The 13,890-nt window shown below is 42.2% G+C and overlaps 1 protein-coding gene across 1 annotated transcript in view; it reads left to right on the plus strand.

The window, feature by feature from the left end:
- The window catches only part of PAOX (polyamine oxidase), a 38,542-nt gene that overhangs the window by 5,379 nt on the left and 19,273 nt on the right, over window positions 1-13,890 (plus strand). The window contains exon 2 of the mRNA XM_075217180.1: window positions 5,150-5,633. Within this exon, the coding sequence (XP_075073281.1) occupies window positions 5,150-5,633 (484 nt within the window). The remainder of the gene's footprint in view (window positions 1-5,149; window positions 5,634-13,890) is intronic.

Genomic DNA, 13,890 nt, shown 5'->3' on the forward strand with positions numbered 1-13,890 from the left:
TATAGTCTGTATCCACCAAATTGATATTATCTCCGCTTCCACTGTATTAAGTTGACTGTTGTCTTGCATAATTAAACAAATGAATTGTCCGTCTGAAATGCTGAAATACTTTCATATGTTGATACAGCTGACTGTTGTGATATTAATATTTGTGAGTTCCATAAACTAAAGTAGATATTAAAGAATACACTTACGCTTCCCAAAATTATCTGTAAACTAGTTTTTTTTCTTTATCAAATTGCAAATAGAAATTGATATATTTTTCCCTCTCTGGCTATTACTTTTCCCCTGCACTTCTAGACAGTGTTCCCGACACAATACACTAAATCTTCCCTCTGTGACCTGCCTAATCCTAATCTCTCCAGCACACTTTCTGAATGGGGGATGGCTGTAATTAACCACTGCATTGCCAACTCTGCTCTCATGTTCCAACCCTTGGCTAAAGGAGGAGCAGTAAACAAACACTAGACAGCTGAAAAAGGCAGGAGAGGGGTTATGAATATGAAGCTTGCTACACAAAGGGAATAAAAAAATTCTACTGCTCATGACATGAGATATGTGTGACCACCTGTCCCTGATCTTGCCTCTTACCAGACTTGTAAATCCTCTGAGTTGCAGCCGATGGTTCCAAGATAAATCTTGAATAGTGTGTACACATGACTCCGCAGACTGATTGGAACTTCAATTGTTCATAAAATCAATAAAGATAACAAATTGATCTAAAGTTTTTGTAGTGTGTACCTAGCCTTAGGTGTACTGCAGTGTTATGTAGCCTTAGATCGAACTGATATATACTGTCTGTAGCCATCAATCTTAATTAATTCTGTGTCTTTGTCAATCAAGAAGTATAATTAATTTGAGAACTGAAATTAGAAGTCATCAAATTCTTACATTTCAAATATTTTCAAATTATTCCACGGACTTGTCAATGTCAGTACCACATTTATTACATTGCCCACTGTATTGTAGTTAATGGTTCTCACTAAGGATGTATATTCTTTTACTTATGTATACATATATTCTTGCACTACTGTAATTCGTTTTACATACTCTGGAGGCGGCCACTAACAACATCTCTCCAGGTTCCATCGACGTCCCCACTAATTAGGAATTTCTAATTCGTTATCTGTTTGTTGTTTATATATTTTGTCCTTAGGGCAGTTTATTGATCTCTACTCTGAGCATCCTCCCCCTCTTCTTTTTTTGTTTTTGTTTTAGGGGCTCCCACAGAGTAGCCAGCAACCTGGACTTAGGTCCCTGAAGCTACTCACTCAACCCATACTTTTTCCGTGCCACCCTTCTCTTTGCACCATTCACTATTTCCCCCCCCCCCGGCTCCCTATCTCACACGCCTATTTCTCAGGTACACTCTCTTCTATTTGCTCTAGTTTATATCTCCTCTAATTGTACGGCTGTGTGATTTGTCTGGTATTCTGGTACCATGCCGCTCAAGTTTTTACAGATTAATGCTGAGGGTTTCAAAATCCCTCAGAACTGTTCTTTACCCCGTGCTCATGTTAACAAACTTCATGGTGATGTGATTTTCCTGCAGGAAACTTACCTTAAGGATAAGAACCATCTCTCTCTTTCTTCAAGGAGGTTTCTGAAGGCCTTTTACTCCAACCGCAGTACCAAGCACAACCTAGTAGCTATACTGATACAAGGGTCTGTCCCCATGGTGGTCTTGCAGACAGTACGAGATTCGGATGTATGCTTCCTTATACTCGGGAGCAAGAACTAACTTTACTGGCCATTTACACACCACAACACAGGCTACGCTGCTTTTTTCCACACATTTTTTCACAAACTCTATAAACATTAGTCAGGCAACGTTTTTGTAAGGGGTGATTTTATCACAGTCTCTAGACTCTCCTGTTCTGAGGTCCAAATTCCTCCTTAAGCATTTGACCGAGGCAGCCCTGTTTGTGTATAAACGTATCAAACTGAGAGTTTTCGGTGGGTTTGAAAAGTAGAGGTGTTGCCTAGAGCAACCAATCAGATTGTAATTATCATTTATTTAGGAGATTCTACAAAATGATAGCTAGAATCCGATTGATTTCTATAGGCACCATCTCCACTTTTCAAACCCGCCGGAAACTCTCAACTTGATACATTTACCCTCCTGGAGGATTCTATACCCTACTGCTAAGGACTTTAACTTCTATTCGCACCCCCACAACTCCTATTCCAGAATAGATTTTTTTTCTCTTCTTGTGCATCTTTACTCCCTTTCTTAAAATCAGCTTCTATCCACTCCAACCCGTGGTCTGATCATTCAGCCATAGAGGTTTGTCTTCATGCCACCTCTAGACGTATAACTTGTTGGAGACTCAACAAAACACTCAAATTAAAGAACAGCTTATTTCCATAATTTCACAATATTTTCACATAAATACTTCGGACAAAGTTAATTTATACACAACCTGGGAGGCCCATAAGACCGTAATAAGGGGTGAGATTATTAAAATTGCTATTTTTAATTAAACAAATTTAATGTATATTTGGATCCATTTTCTTTAGCCAGGATTCTGCCATATTTGTAATTGGTAGATTGAATATATCATTTTGCGTATACCCTAAAAAGACATTTCACTAAATAAAGATCTCCTTATTAATATACTCCTAACTGCTTGGCGGTTTCTATAGTTGGTGATATTTTAGTGAGTTCCATAAGTTTGGAGCAGCACAGAAGCTTACTTGGGGACAGGTGTGAGAGGTGGTTACCAGAGAGGAGGAGAAGCATAAGCCAGGGCAGATCAAAGAATACGAGAAGAAGTGTATCTCATGACAATGTCAGAGATGCATTTGGTGAGGGTAAGAGACTTGAATTGAATTCTAAAGTAATTAGGGAGCCAGTGTAGGGATTTGTAGAGTCATGCAGAGGATCTGGAGCTGCAAGAGAGTAAGGTCACTTTCGCCTCAGCATTTAGAACAGAATGTAGAGGGAAAGACGGGTGAAGAGAAGGCTAGACAATAGGACATTGCACTAGTCAAGGCGGGAGGTAATAAGAGAATGGATAAGGTGTTTGGTAATATCCCAAGTGAGAAAGGGATATATTATGGCAATGTTTCTAAGGAGGAAGAGACAAGACAGTGCAAGGGACTGGATATGTGGAGTGAAGCTGAAGGTGGAGTCAAGGATGACACCAAAACAGTGAGCTTGGGCAACAGGAGAGTGTAATGTTGATACACATGAGGAAGACTAGAAGAAAGGTTGTAACACTATGAGGGGGGAATTTTGTGAGCTCCATTTGGACATTTTGAGCTTTAGGTAGCATTGGAACTTCCAGGTGGAAATGGCAAAGAGATAGTTGGACACATGAGAAAGAAAGAGGGAGATAAGTGGAGGAGAGTTACATTTGTTTCTCTTCAGTATAGATGTGTTAGTGAAGGCTGAAGCAGCAAATGAGTTCACAGAGAAATGAGGTATGAGTTCGCAGAAAAATGCGGTATAAAGAGAGAAAAGCAGAGAGCCAAGAGCTTTGAGGACTCCCAACAGATAGAGGGAGTGGAGGAGAGGATGTATTAGTAGTAGAGACACTGAAGGAGTGTTCAGAAAGGTAGGAGATGACCCAGGAGAGAACATTTCTGCAAAGGCCAAGGGAGTGAAGGTTGTCGAGGAGAAGATGGTGGCCCTCTGTATCGAAAGTGTCCATAGGATGAGTGGGGAGAAGTGACCCTTAAACTAAGCTGTGAGTAAATCATTGGTTACTTTAGTTAGGGCAGTCTTAGTGGATTATAGAGGGTGGAAGCACAATTGCAGAGGTTAAAGAAGAGTGAGCTGAGAAATAGAGGGTCGGCTGGTTGTACACTAGTTACTCAAGTAGTTTGGAAGCAAAGGGGAGGAGAGAGATATGGTGGTAGCTGGACAGACACATATGGTCATGAGATGGTTTCTTGAGGATAGAAGAAATAAGCACATGTTTGTAGTTGGAAGAGAAAGCTCCGGTGCAGATGTACAGGTTGAAGAGGTGAGCTAGGTACAGGCAAGCATTGGGGGTGAGAGGATGTGGTGTAGTTGTGAGGGGACAGGTTGAGGGGGAAGAGGAAAAGAGGATGTATCAAGCTTTCCGGCGGGTGTGAAAAGTTGAGATATTGCCTTTAGCAACCAAACAGATTCTTGTTGCCATTTCTTTGCAGTGTGTATATATATTTATGATGTTGCATAGAATATTATTATAGCTTGAAAAATTAATGTCATAAAACACTATATTCAAATGGTTATGGAATGTGTACTTACATCCACATATACAGAACCAGGTCACAAGCACAAAAAACTTTGTAAATATTTGTTTTCACAGGAAAAATACAGTTACTATTAGGCTTCATATAATACAGCTTCTCGAGTATATATAATTTTTTAAATATACACACACAATCATGAAATATATGCATGATCAATGAAAAATGCACCCGGCAGCTTCAATCAGCCAATTAGAAGCAGTTAGCTAGTGCTGGCGTTTGTCATCATTATCATTGTGTATTGCACTGGGCTGGTGCAAATAATACTGCTGCAAAAGGCACGTCTGCATCAACTCACAATTTCGAAAACACACCTTTACTGTACTCAGCCAACTTTAGAGTGCCCCTTCAGACGCAAGTGTAGATGCGCACATCTTTGCATAGGTGTAGGTACTTGCAGATTTTTCTGTGGGCATGTGCAGCCTGCGCAAACAGGAATACGTTGAACTCTACATCCAACTCTGTGTAATTAACCAGTAAGACTGAAAAGAGCAATCTATTGTGCTACACTTAATGAGCTTAGCCAGAAAATGGAATAGATACATATTTTTCATAAATATTTTAGATCATGTTAATTATACTGAGTAAGTAAGGCACGTAATAGAACACAGTAACAAATATGTGCGCATAGTAAATATCATGTATAGAAATATGCATGGAGTAAAAGCTGCTATAGATCTTACAGGTTGTCCAGACCTGTCATAGTAATATGCACTATGAAATTGAGTTGATCCAGCGCTAGAAAACTGTACTATGTATATGTACTAAAATTTTAGTACATATATATATAGTACAGTTTTCTAGCGCTGGATCAACTCTATTTCATAAGGCAAGTAATAGAATAATTGATTATGTAACTCTTAGTTTTGTTGACAGTGAGATAGCAACTCACCTTTTTGTCTCTCAGCAAAGGGCCTGGTTGAGCTTGGTGCACAGTGGATTCATGGACCGTCTCCAGAGAACCCAGTCTTCCAGCTGTCATCCCAGTTTGGTCTTTTAGGGCCTGGTGCCTTGCTTGAGGAGAACCAGAAAATAGATGTGGCAGGACACCCTTCTTCCATCCCAGTTGTATACAGTAGTTCTGGAAAGCAGATCAGCCCAGATGTTTTTATGAGTATCGTGGATTCATACACCTCTTGGCTGGATAAAGCACGAAATTTCTCAAATAGTGATTGTGATCCAGATGCCAGCGTGGGAAGTTTCATACAACAAGAGATCGTACACAGCTCACAGGAGTGGGATAAAGCATTGATTGGATTTAACATGGCTTTATTGAAGGGGCTACTTAATAGAGAGTGCTGCGTCAGTGGGACCCATAGTATGGACCATGTGGCACTTTGCCCCTTTGGGGAGTATACAATGTTTCCAGGGCTGGATTGCACCTTGCCTAAGTAAGTATCAAAAGAAAAATTAGCATTAATTCTGTAGAAAGCTTTACTGTCTTGTTTGTTGTAGTGGTTTACATATATGTTTGGGGCTAACATTCAAAGTAAAATTCTAGCTTGCATTTTAAAACATTATATAAAAGCACTTGTAAATCTGTGGATAACACCAATGGCTTTTGCATTACTTTATGACTTTAGAAAATCATAATACCCTGTCAAAATCATTAACTTTTCTCACATTACTCAATGGAAATTGAAATAAATTATATCCAGCTTTATTTACACATCTTGCCTTACAACATTTAACTAGCAGAAAAAAAAGGCAACAGTTTTGAAAATTAATAAAAAGTGAAAAACTAGAATAGCAGTTTAGGAGAAATGGTCCCTGATTTAATACCTTGTAGAGCCACATTTTGCTATAATTACAGACATTGGAGTGTTGTCATATGTTTCTACCAGCTTTGTGTCCCTAGATTGGGCACACAAAGCTCCTTGAAAAGTTGTTCAAGTTCAGCCAGATTTCGTGGTGAGTGGCGATGGACTGCTCTCTCAAGTTCATCCTCAGAATTTCTATCGGATTTAGGTCAGGCCTCTGACTTGGTTAGTCAAGGACATTTATCTTCCTATATATTTTTTTTTAAATCAAATAAGATTTTATTGCATTTTTCTTTTTTTTTACATTTTAAACAACAAAAAAGCTCATAACAATAGACTTAATCCCAAACTATAACCCGCACAGTGTTACAGGTATTGCCAGGTATTCACACACATTAGGATCACAAAAGAAAAAACGTTGACATTCAGATTTTCAAGCCAAGGTATGCACATCTTCCACGATTTCAAGATGCAATGAAATAATAATACAGTTTTGATAACACAGAATATAATCGTTGACCTTAATAACTCAATAATAGGCGGCTGGATGTCTGCCCCGAGCATTACATTAGGAGAGCTCCACCTCCCTCAACCCTTCCGTGACATATGCGGATATCCTCCACCTGTACCATATTCTTTCATACTTATCCACTAGGTTCCTGCTGGTGTACATAAACCTTTCATGGCCGACTGTATCGTTAACAAGGTCAATCCAGCTACTCAAGGTCGGACCTTCAGGTGCCATCCATTTCCTAGCTATCACCACCTTTGCCAACATAAGTAACATGTTGATAAGCAGTCTAATAAGTCTACGGGTTTTTTTGTTCAGGCCTAAACCGAATATACAAAGTTTTGGAGTCAAGGCCACCACTCCCACCTCCAATCTTTTAATACAATCCTCCACCTCTCCCAAGAAGGATGAGACCAATGGACACTCCCAGAGCATATGCCAAAAGTCCCCTTTCTCACTATTACACTTGGGACATAGCACCCTCTGCCCCCTACTAAATTTAGAGGGCCGAAGAGGGGTGAGATACGCTGTGTGCAACAGAAAAAACTGGACCTGGCGAAATCTGACTGATGCAGTGACCTCTTTCGGGCTACATATGACTATATGCCTTATCACTAAGACGCCCCAAATCACCCTCCCACCTGCATCGTAGCTCCGGCAGGCCCCCTTCACCAGATCCTTCCACCAATAGTGAATACAAAAATTAAATTTGCCGTCTTTGGCCCAACCTTGACAGTTGCACCTTTAAGGAATCTGCACTAAAGCTCGGGCAGCTCCCCGAAACTGCGAGGCCAGAGCATGTCTTAACTGCAAATATCTATAAAAGTAACCCTTAGGTAGGCCATATAATCTCTGAAGTTGCTCAAATGAATATAATATCCCATTCTCATACAGTTGTCCAATATGTATTATATTGTAGATTCGCCAGGCTCCAGCTCCCTCCATCCTAGTCAGTTCTCCAAAATCCAAATTATCCCAGAGTGGAGTGCACGGATCCAAATCCAATCCACCCCCAATCTGGGATGACAATCGCCAAACCTTCATGGCCTGTATTAACAAAGGGGGGTCCCTCCCAAACTTCCTTCCAGCCAAAAGAAATTGCACACGTATATGATTAGATCCTGTCTCAGAGACTAGAAAGTCATGCAAGTCTAAACCCAACCTCGACCGGAACCATACCTCGATATGCGTCAACTGGGAGGCAAAATAATAAAGCCGTAGATTCGGCAAAGACAAGCCCCCCGACCCTCGAGAACGATATAAAGTAGTAAGCTTAACTCTTGCCCTCTTACCTGCCCACACCAAAGAAGCCATGAGACGTTCAATGTAACGAAATGTGTTATGGGGGATATATACCTGCGACTGCTGCAAAACATACAAAAACTTTGGTTGGATTATCATTTTGACCAGATTAATTCTACCTGTGACCGACAATGGCAGCTGCTTCCATAACCCAATCCGGCTCTTAAGATAATCAATCTGAGGCTGGACATTACGCTGGATATATTGACCCATATCACTAAAAATCCAGATACTGAGATATTTAAATACCGGATTCTATTTAAGAGGAGTCTGCAAAACCTGACCCGAAGGGCAAGTACCCTTAATCGGAGTTACACTGGATTTATCCCAGTTAATCAAAAGCCCCGAGTACCTACCGAACACCGAGACCACACGGAGTAATATTGGCAACGACTTATCAGGATATGACAAAAAAAGCAGCATATCATCTGCATAAAGGGCAATCTTGTCCGTCCTGCAGCCCATCTTCAATCCAGTAATGTCTGACTGCATTCTAATCACACATGCCAACGGTTCTATGGCCAGAGCAAACAGAATGGGGGACAGAGGACACCCCTCTGGTACCTCTGCCCATAACAAACTGCCGAGACACGAAGCCATTTACACAGACTCTAGCTGTAAGACAAGAGTACAACAGTCTAACCCACTGAATAAAAACCGGTCCAAACCCGAATTTCAACAGCACCGCCCACAGGTACCTCCACTCCACAAAGTCAAAGGCCCTAGCAGCATCTAAGGAAACCACCACCGCCTCTTCCTCTGCAGGGTGGGGCAGCTGCAGATGACAAAAAAGCCTACGCAAATTTATAGCCGTACATTTTCCCGGCATAAAACCAGTTTGGTCAGGATGCACTATCTCACTAATCACCCGGTTTAAACGTGTCGCCAAAATTTTTGCCAGAATCTTAATATCCGTTGCCAGTAACGATATCAGTCTGTATGACTCTGGAAACAAGGGATCCTTTCCCATTTTAGGGATAAGGACTATAAGGGCTTCAGACATAGACGGAGACACACACCCCTGATCTCTAAAGCTAGTAAACATGTCTTTCAAGCGAGGTACAAAGAACCCCAGGTGCTTCTTATACAGTTCTATGGGTATCCCATCCATGCCCGGAGCCCTGCCATTTGGAAACGAGGATATCGCATCTACAATCTCTTCATCAGTAATTGACAGGTCCAAACTCTCTCTACCATCTGCGCTCAATTCAGGCAAGGAAACAGCCGCTAAATACGTGTCCAGATCCAAGTCTGAGTACTCGGCTCTTGACGCATAAGCATCTATGAAATACACATAAAAAACATCACTGATCTCTTCAGTCATGGTATGCACAACACCCAAAGTATCTGTAATCCCCGCCACTACAGCCGCCGCCCTTTCTGACCTAGCTAAATATGCTGAAAACCTACCACATTTATCCGCTTCAAAGTACTGAGTATGCTTAGCAAATAGCAGCTTACGCCTTGATTTATCTAACATTCTCTCTGTACCGCTAACCAAGCCATCCTATCAGAAGCCACACGAGAAGAGAAATACACCTCCTCCAACTGTACAACCTCTTTTTCCAATCTATCACCTCTCAACCTAGACTCTCTCTTGAAACAGTTAATACTTCTAATTAAGGAACCTCTTAAAAAAGCCTTAAATTAATCCCAGACGAGAGGCGGGGCTGCCGTGTCCACATTGATAACAAAGTACTCTTCCCATTGGGATTCCAAAGTATTTCCATCCTGCAATAATGTCAACCAAAAGGGGTTAAGCCTCCAAAATGCCTGGCCCCAAGAAACATTAAGTTTAACTGTTAATACCAACGGAGAATGATCTGAAATCCTCCTTGGTAAATATGCAACATCGGAGACAGCCGGCAGTAATTCCTTTGATACGAGTCCTAGATCAATTCGGGAAAAAGCATTATACGATGTGGAATAACAGGAGAAACAGACCTCTACCGGATGCCACACATCCACCAAACCCATCTCTTTCACCGAAATCAGCAAATTTCGATTTTTTTTATTTTTTTTTAGCATGTGTAGTATCTCCCGCCTCCCTCCACCTATCAACATTAGAATCCATCACATTATTGAAATCCCCACAGAAAATCACTGGAGTATCAGGAGAGAAAGAAATAAAGTCACTGCACTTTTTTAGGACCTCACCACTATAGGGGGGACGACGACATAAACTGACAGTAAGTTTATACGCTTAGAATCAAAAATGCCCCTCACAAAAACATATCTACCTAATGGACCCGACTCCACCATTTCCAAAATAAAATTTACTTTCTTACGTATGACCTCTATGAGTTGTATGACCTGAATGACCTGTATGAGTAGCATGGTACGCCCATCCAACCCACGGTTTCTTAAGGGTCAACACTTTACCTCCCACTAAATGGGTTTCAGTTAAACATATAACATCTGCCTCATACTTTTTCAGTTGTGACATGACCAAAGACCGTTTCACTTTATCATTTAGACCACGAACATTCCAATTCAGGATTTTAATAGACCCCTTATTCATCTTCCCAGTCGCCATAACACAAGGGAATACACACCAGACATTTCCGCATAAACGTCAACCCCCTCCAGCCCAGGCAGACACCCAGCCACCAGTCAACCACATTAGCATATAACAAAATAGTCAATCTCAGCATCCGAAAATATTTGCATGCAGATAAAATACCACACCTGTCACGGCATTGAAAAAACCTACCCCTCCCTACCCTATTCAAACACCCCCCCCCTCCCTGTATATCCATCCCCAACTTAGACATACCTGGATCCCCTTATAACTATCCCACATCTCCCTAAACAGCGCACACACCTATCTCCACGCACTTATGGAAATACCCGTATGCACCGCAAAAAGGAGAGGAGGACCGCGACCCTTTAAGCAAGGGAAGCTCCCCAACCCACAAATTCACCCCTAGTACTCCTCTAACCCTCCATACCCAACCCATCCACCAACACCAACCATAAGATTCAGCATTTTAAAATAATATCACCTTATAACTAGCATTATCATAAGCAACCAAGTACCTACAATATTAGTCACAGCATTTCAATTATATATAAATATACATCAAGTGATATACATTAACAGAGCAGATTTCAAGCATTGTAACTAACAAAGGCACACAGTCTTTAATAGCATCATCTCAGATCACGGAGCAAATCTCAAACAATTTAACTATCTGAGGCACACTATTTCTAACAGCATCATTTCAGTCCAAGAGATCAATACGTCACCAAAGGTATTTTCAATCCGGATGAGGACCTCCAGGAGCTCTCCTGTCCAACCAATTAGTCGCCTCTGATGGAGATCCAAAGAAATGAGTAGTCCCATCTGCAACCACACGCAATCTAGCCGGGAAAAGCATAGCATACAACAACTGCATCTCACGAAGGCGACACTTCACCTGTATAAACTGAGCTCTACTCTTTTGTACATCCACCGAAAAGTCAGGAAATACAGCCACTCTTTGGTTTTGATAGAATAGGGGGCCCTTGGTCCGAGCCAGGCGCAGAATAGCATCCCGATCTTTATAGTGCAACAGTTTAGCAATGAATGTGCGTGGCTGTGCACCTGGAGGCGGTATCTGAGTCGGGATTCGATGCGCCCTCTCCACCGCAAACTGGGCCGTGAACTCCCCTCTGCCGAATATCTGGATTATCCAATTCTCCAAAAATGTCTCCGCAGCATCGCCCTCTGCCTTTTCAGGGAGACCCACCAGCCTAACATTGCTGCGTCGGAGGCAGCCCTCCATGTCTGACATTTTCTGCTTAACCGAAGCCATCTGAGCCTCCAGACCGGCAACTTTCTGCGGCAAGGGAATTGTAGTATCCTCTAGTATGGAGATGCGAGCCTCTGTCTCTGACACACGCTCCCGAATCTTCTGAAAGTCCTGCCGCATCAATGACAAATCAACCTGTACCTCTCCAATTTTATTCATTACCTTCTTTTCAGAGGCAGCGATAGCTTTCAGGACCTCTTGAAGAGTAGAATCAGCAGGCACATCTGTATCTTTGGAGGACTGAGACACCTGCGGCTCAGGTACAGAGGTTCCCCCCGATGCTGCAGATGAACCGGAACGTGCATACTTCCCCAACTTAGTAGCAACAGTAACACTTGTAGAATGTTCCCCCATGGTAACACCCTTTATATAGCCAAAAAGCAGATGTAGTATAAGATTCTATATAGGACGCTCTCACAGCAGGTATTCAGAAACAGATCATTCAGGCCTCAGCTGAATCCAGCAATTTCGAAGAGGGATGTGGCCACTACAGTACTGCATAAGGGTGAGCTGTATATAAGTCAAACAGTACCTTCACAGCAATGGATCAGATATCAGGATCCTCAGGCAGTTCTAATGATCCCTGTGTTGTCTGTAAACAGAGAGTCTCATTCGTTTTTCTCAGAAGGCCCCAGCACAGCAGCTTCCAAAAATCCACACCTCCAGCACCAGACACACGTTTGCAGGGCTGCCCTCCTTTCACTCTCCTCTCCAAGATGGCGCTGAGACCCACGCTATGGTGGGAAAACTCCACACTCCACCAACGATCAAAAGGCTGCCTTCCCCGCTTCCAGTGCTCCCCACAAGTGACAGGTAAGTAAGAGCCTCCGGTTTCTGCAGGCTTCAAGTCGCCACTTTCAATCACTCATCCGTCGCCAGGCTCTGCCCACAGCTCTCCGCTGCCAGACTCTGCACACAGCTCTCCGCTGCCAGACTCTGCACACAGCTCTCCGCGACAGCCGCTCTGACCCGCCGCCACCCACAATTCTTGTATCCGAGTGCTCAGGGGGACCCACACTCCGTCTCAGGTTAGTTTCAGCACCAGGGGTGTAATCAGGATAATCTTAGCGGATGTTTGAGCCGGGGAGCTTCATCGAGTGCGACTTACTCCATGCTCCTCCAGGCCACGCCCCCCCCATCTTCCTATATTTAGTGTCATTGTCGTGTTGGAAGGTGAACCAGTTGCCCATTTTCAGCTGTCTTGCAGGGGAACACAGGTTTTTCTAAAGAATTTGGGTGTACTTGGCAGCATCCATCTTCCGTTCAATCATGGCCATTTGCCTAGTGACATCCCCATTACATAATGTTGCCATAGCCATGCTTCACAGTAGGTATTGTGTGCTTTGAGTGGTCTGCAGTGTTTGGTTTGCGCCAAACATAGCGCTTGGAGTTTAGTCCGAAAATTTCTATCTTATTTGACCATACAACCTTTTTGCTACATGACATCAGAATCTTCCCAGTGGATATTTTGGAAAGCACCAACGAAACTGAAGGTGTTTTTAGAAGAGGCTTTTTTCTTGCCACCCTGCCATACAGGTGTTATAGATTGTAAGGATTTGCTGGGGCTGTATAAATAAATGTTGTTGATGACATAGAACCTGAGTCATTAAAAAAATTAAGGCAAAAAAAGGAGTAAATGTTCTCTGGGACAAACCATGTTACAATGCAAGGGGTGCAATATACTTTATTATTTTGTATACAAGTTAAATATTGGCTATTTTTTCATCTAGCACACAAACAATAGCTTTATCTTTACACTGAAATTTAAAGTTAATCTAAGACATGCCCTTTCCCAACTATAAATATATCCCCACATTTCCAATTTACCTCTTCCACCAATGCAGCATGGTTTTGCCCAGGTGCAAAGTTACTCCTTTTTTATGCTTTGCTCTTCTTAATGACTCAGTCCTGTTATGTTTTAATTGCTCTGTTGTCTACAGAATCTATTCCAGATTGTGTTGAATGTCAGAGTGTTTCTGTGTGCTGGAGGTTGCTAAGCAGCCCTTCTCACCCTGATTCCTGAGCTGCTAACAAGGATCCCACATTGCAGCTGATTTATCAGCTCTTGCAAGACTCATCATTGCTCACTACTTAGCAACTGATCAGCCAACACTTTCTGCTCTCATAATTTCTGCCCAGCAGCTAATTGGCCAGGACATACATAAATAGACTCATTGCTTACTGGTGTTAGGTTTACCTATTCCTGTATCCTTGTCCTATGTAGATTGGTATATCTTATGCTGCTGGATTCAGTGCGTTTGACCTTGGCTATGTTTACTGA

This window comes from Mixophyes fleayi, chromosome 6 (genome assembly GCF_038048845.1).
Source record: "Mixophyes fleayi isolate aMixFle1 chromosome 6, aMixFle1.hap1, whole genome shotgun sequence".
In the NCBI taxonomy this organism is placed as follows: Eukaryota; Metazoa; Chordata; class Amphibia; order Anura; family Limnodynastidae; genus Mixophyes; species Mixophyes fleayi.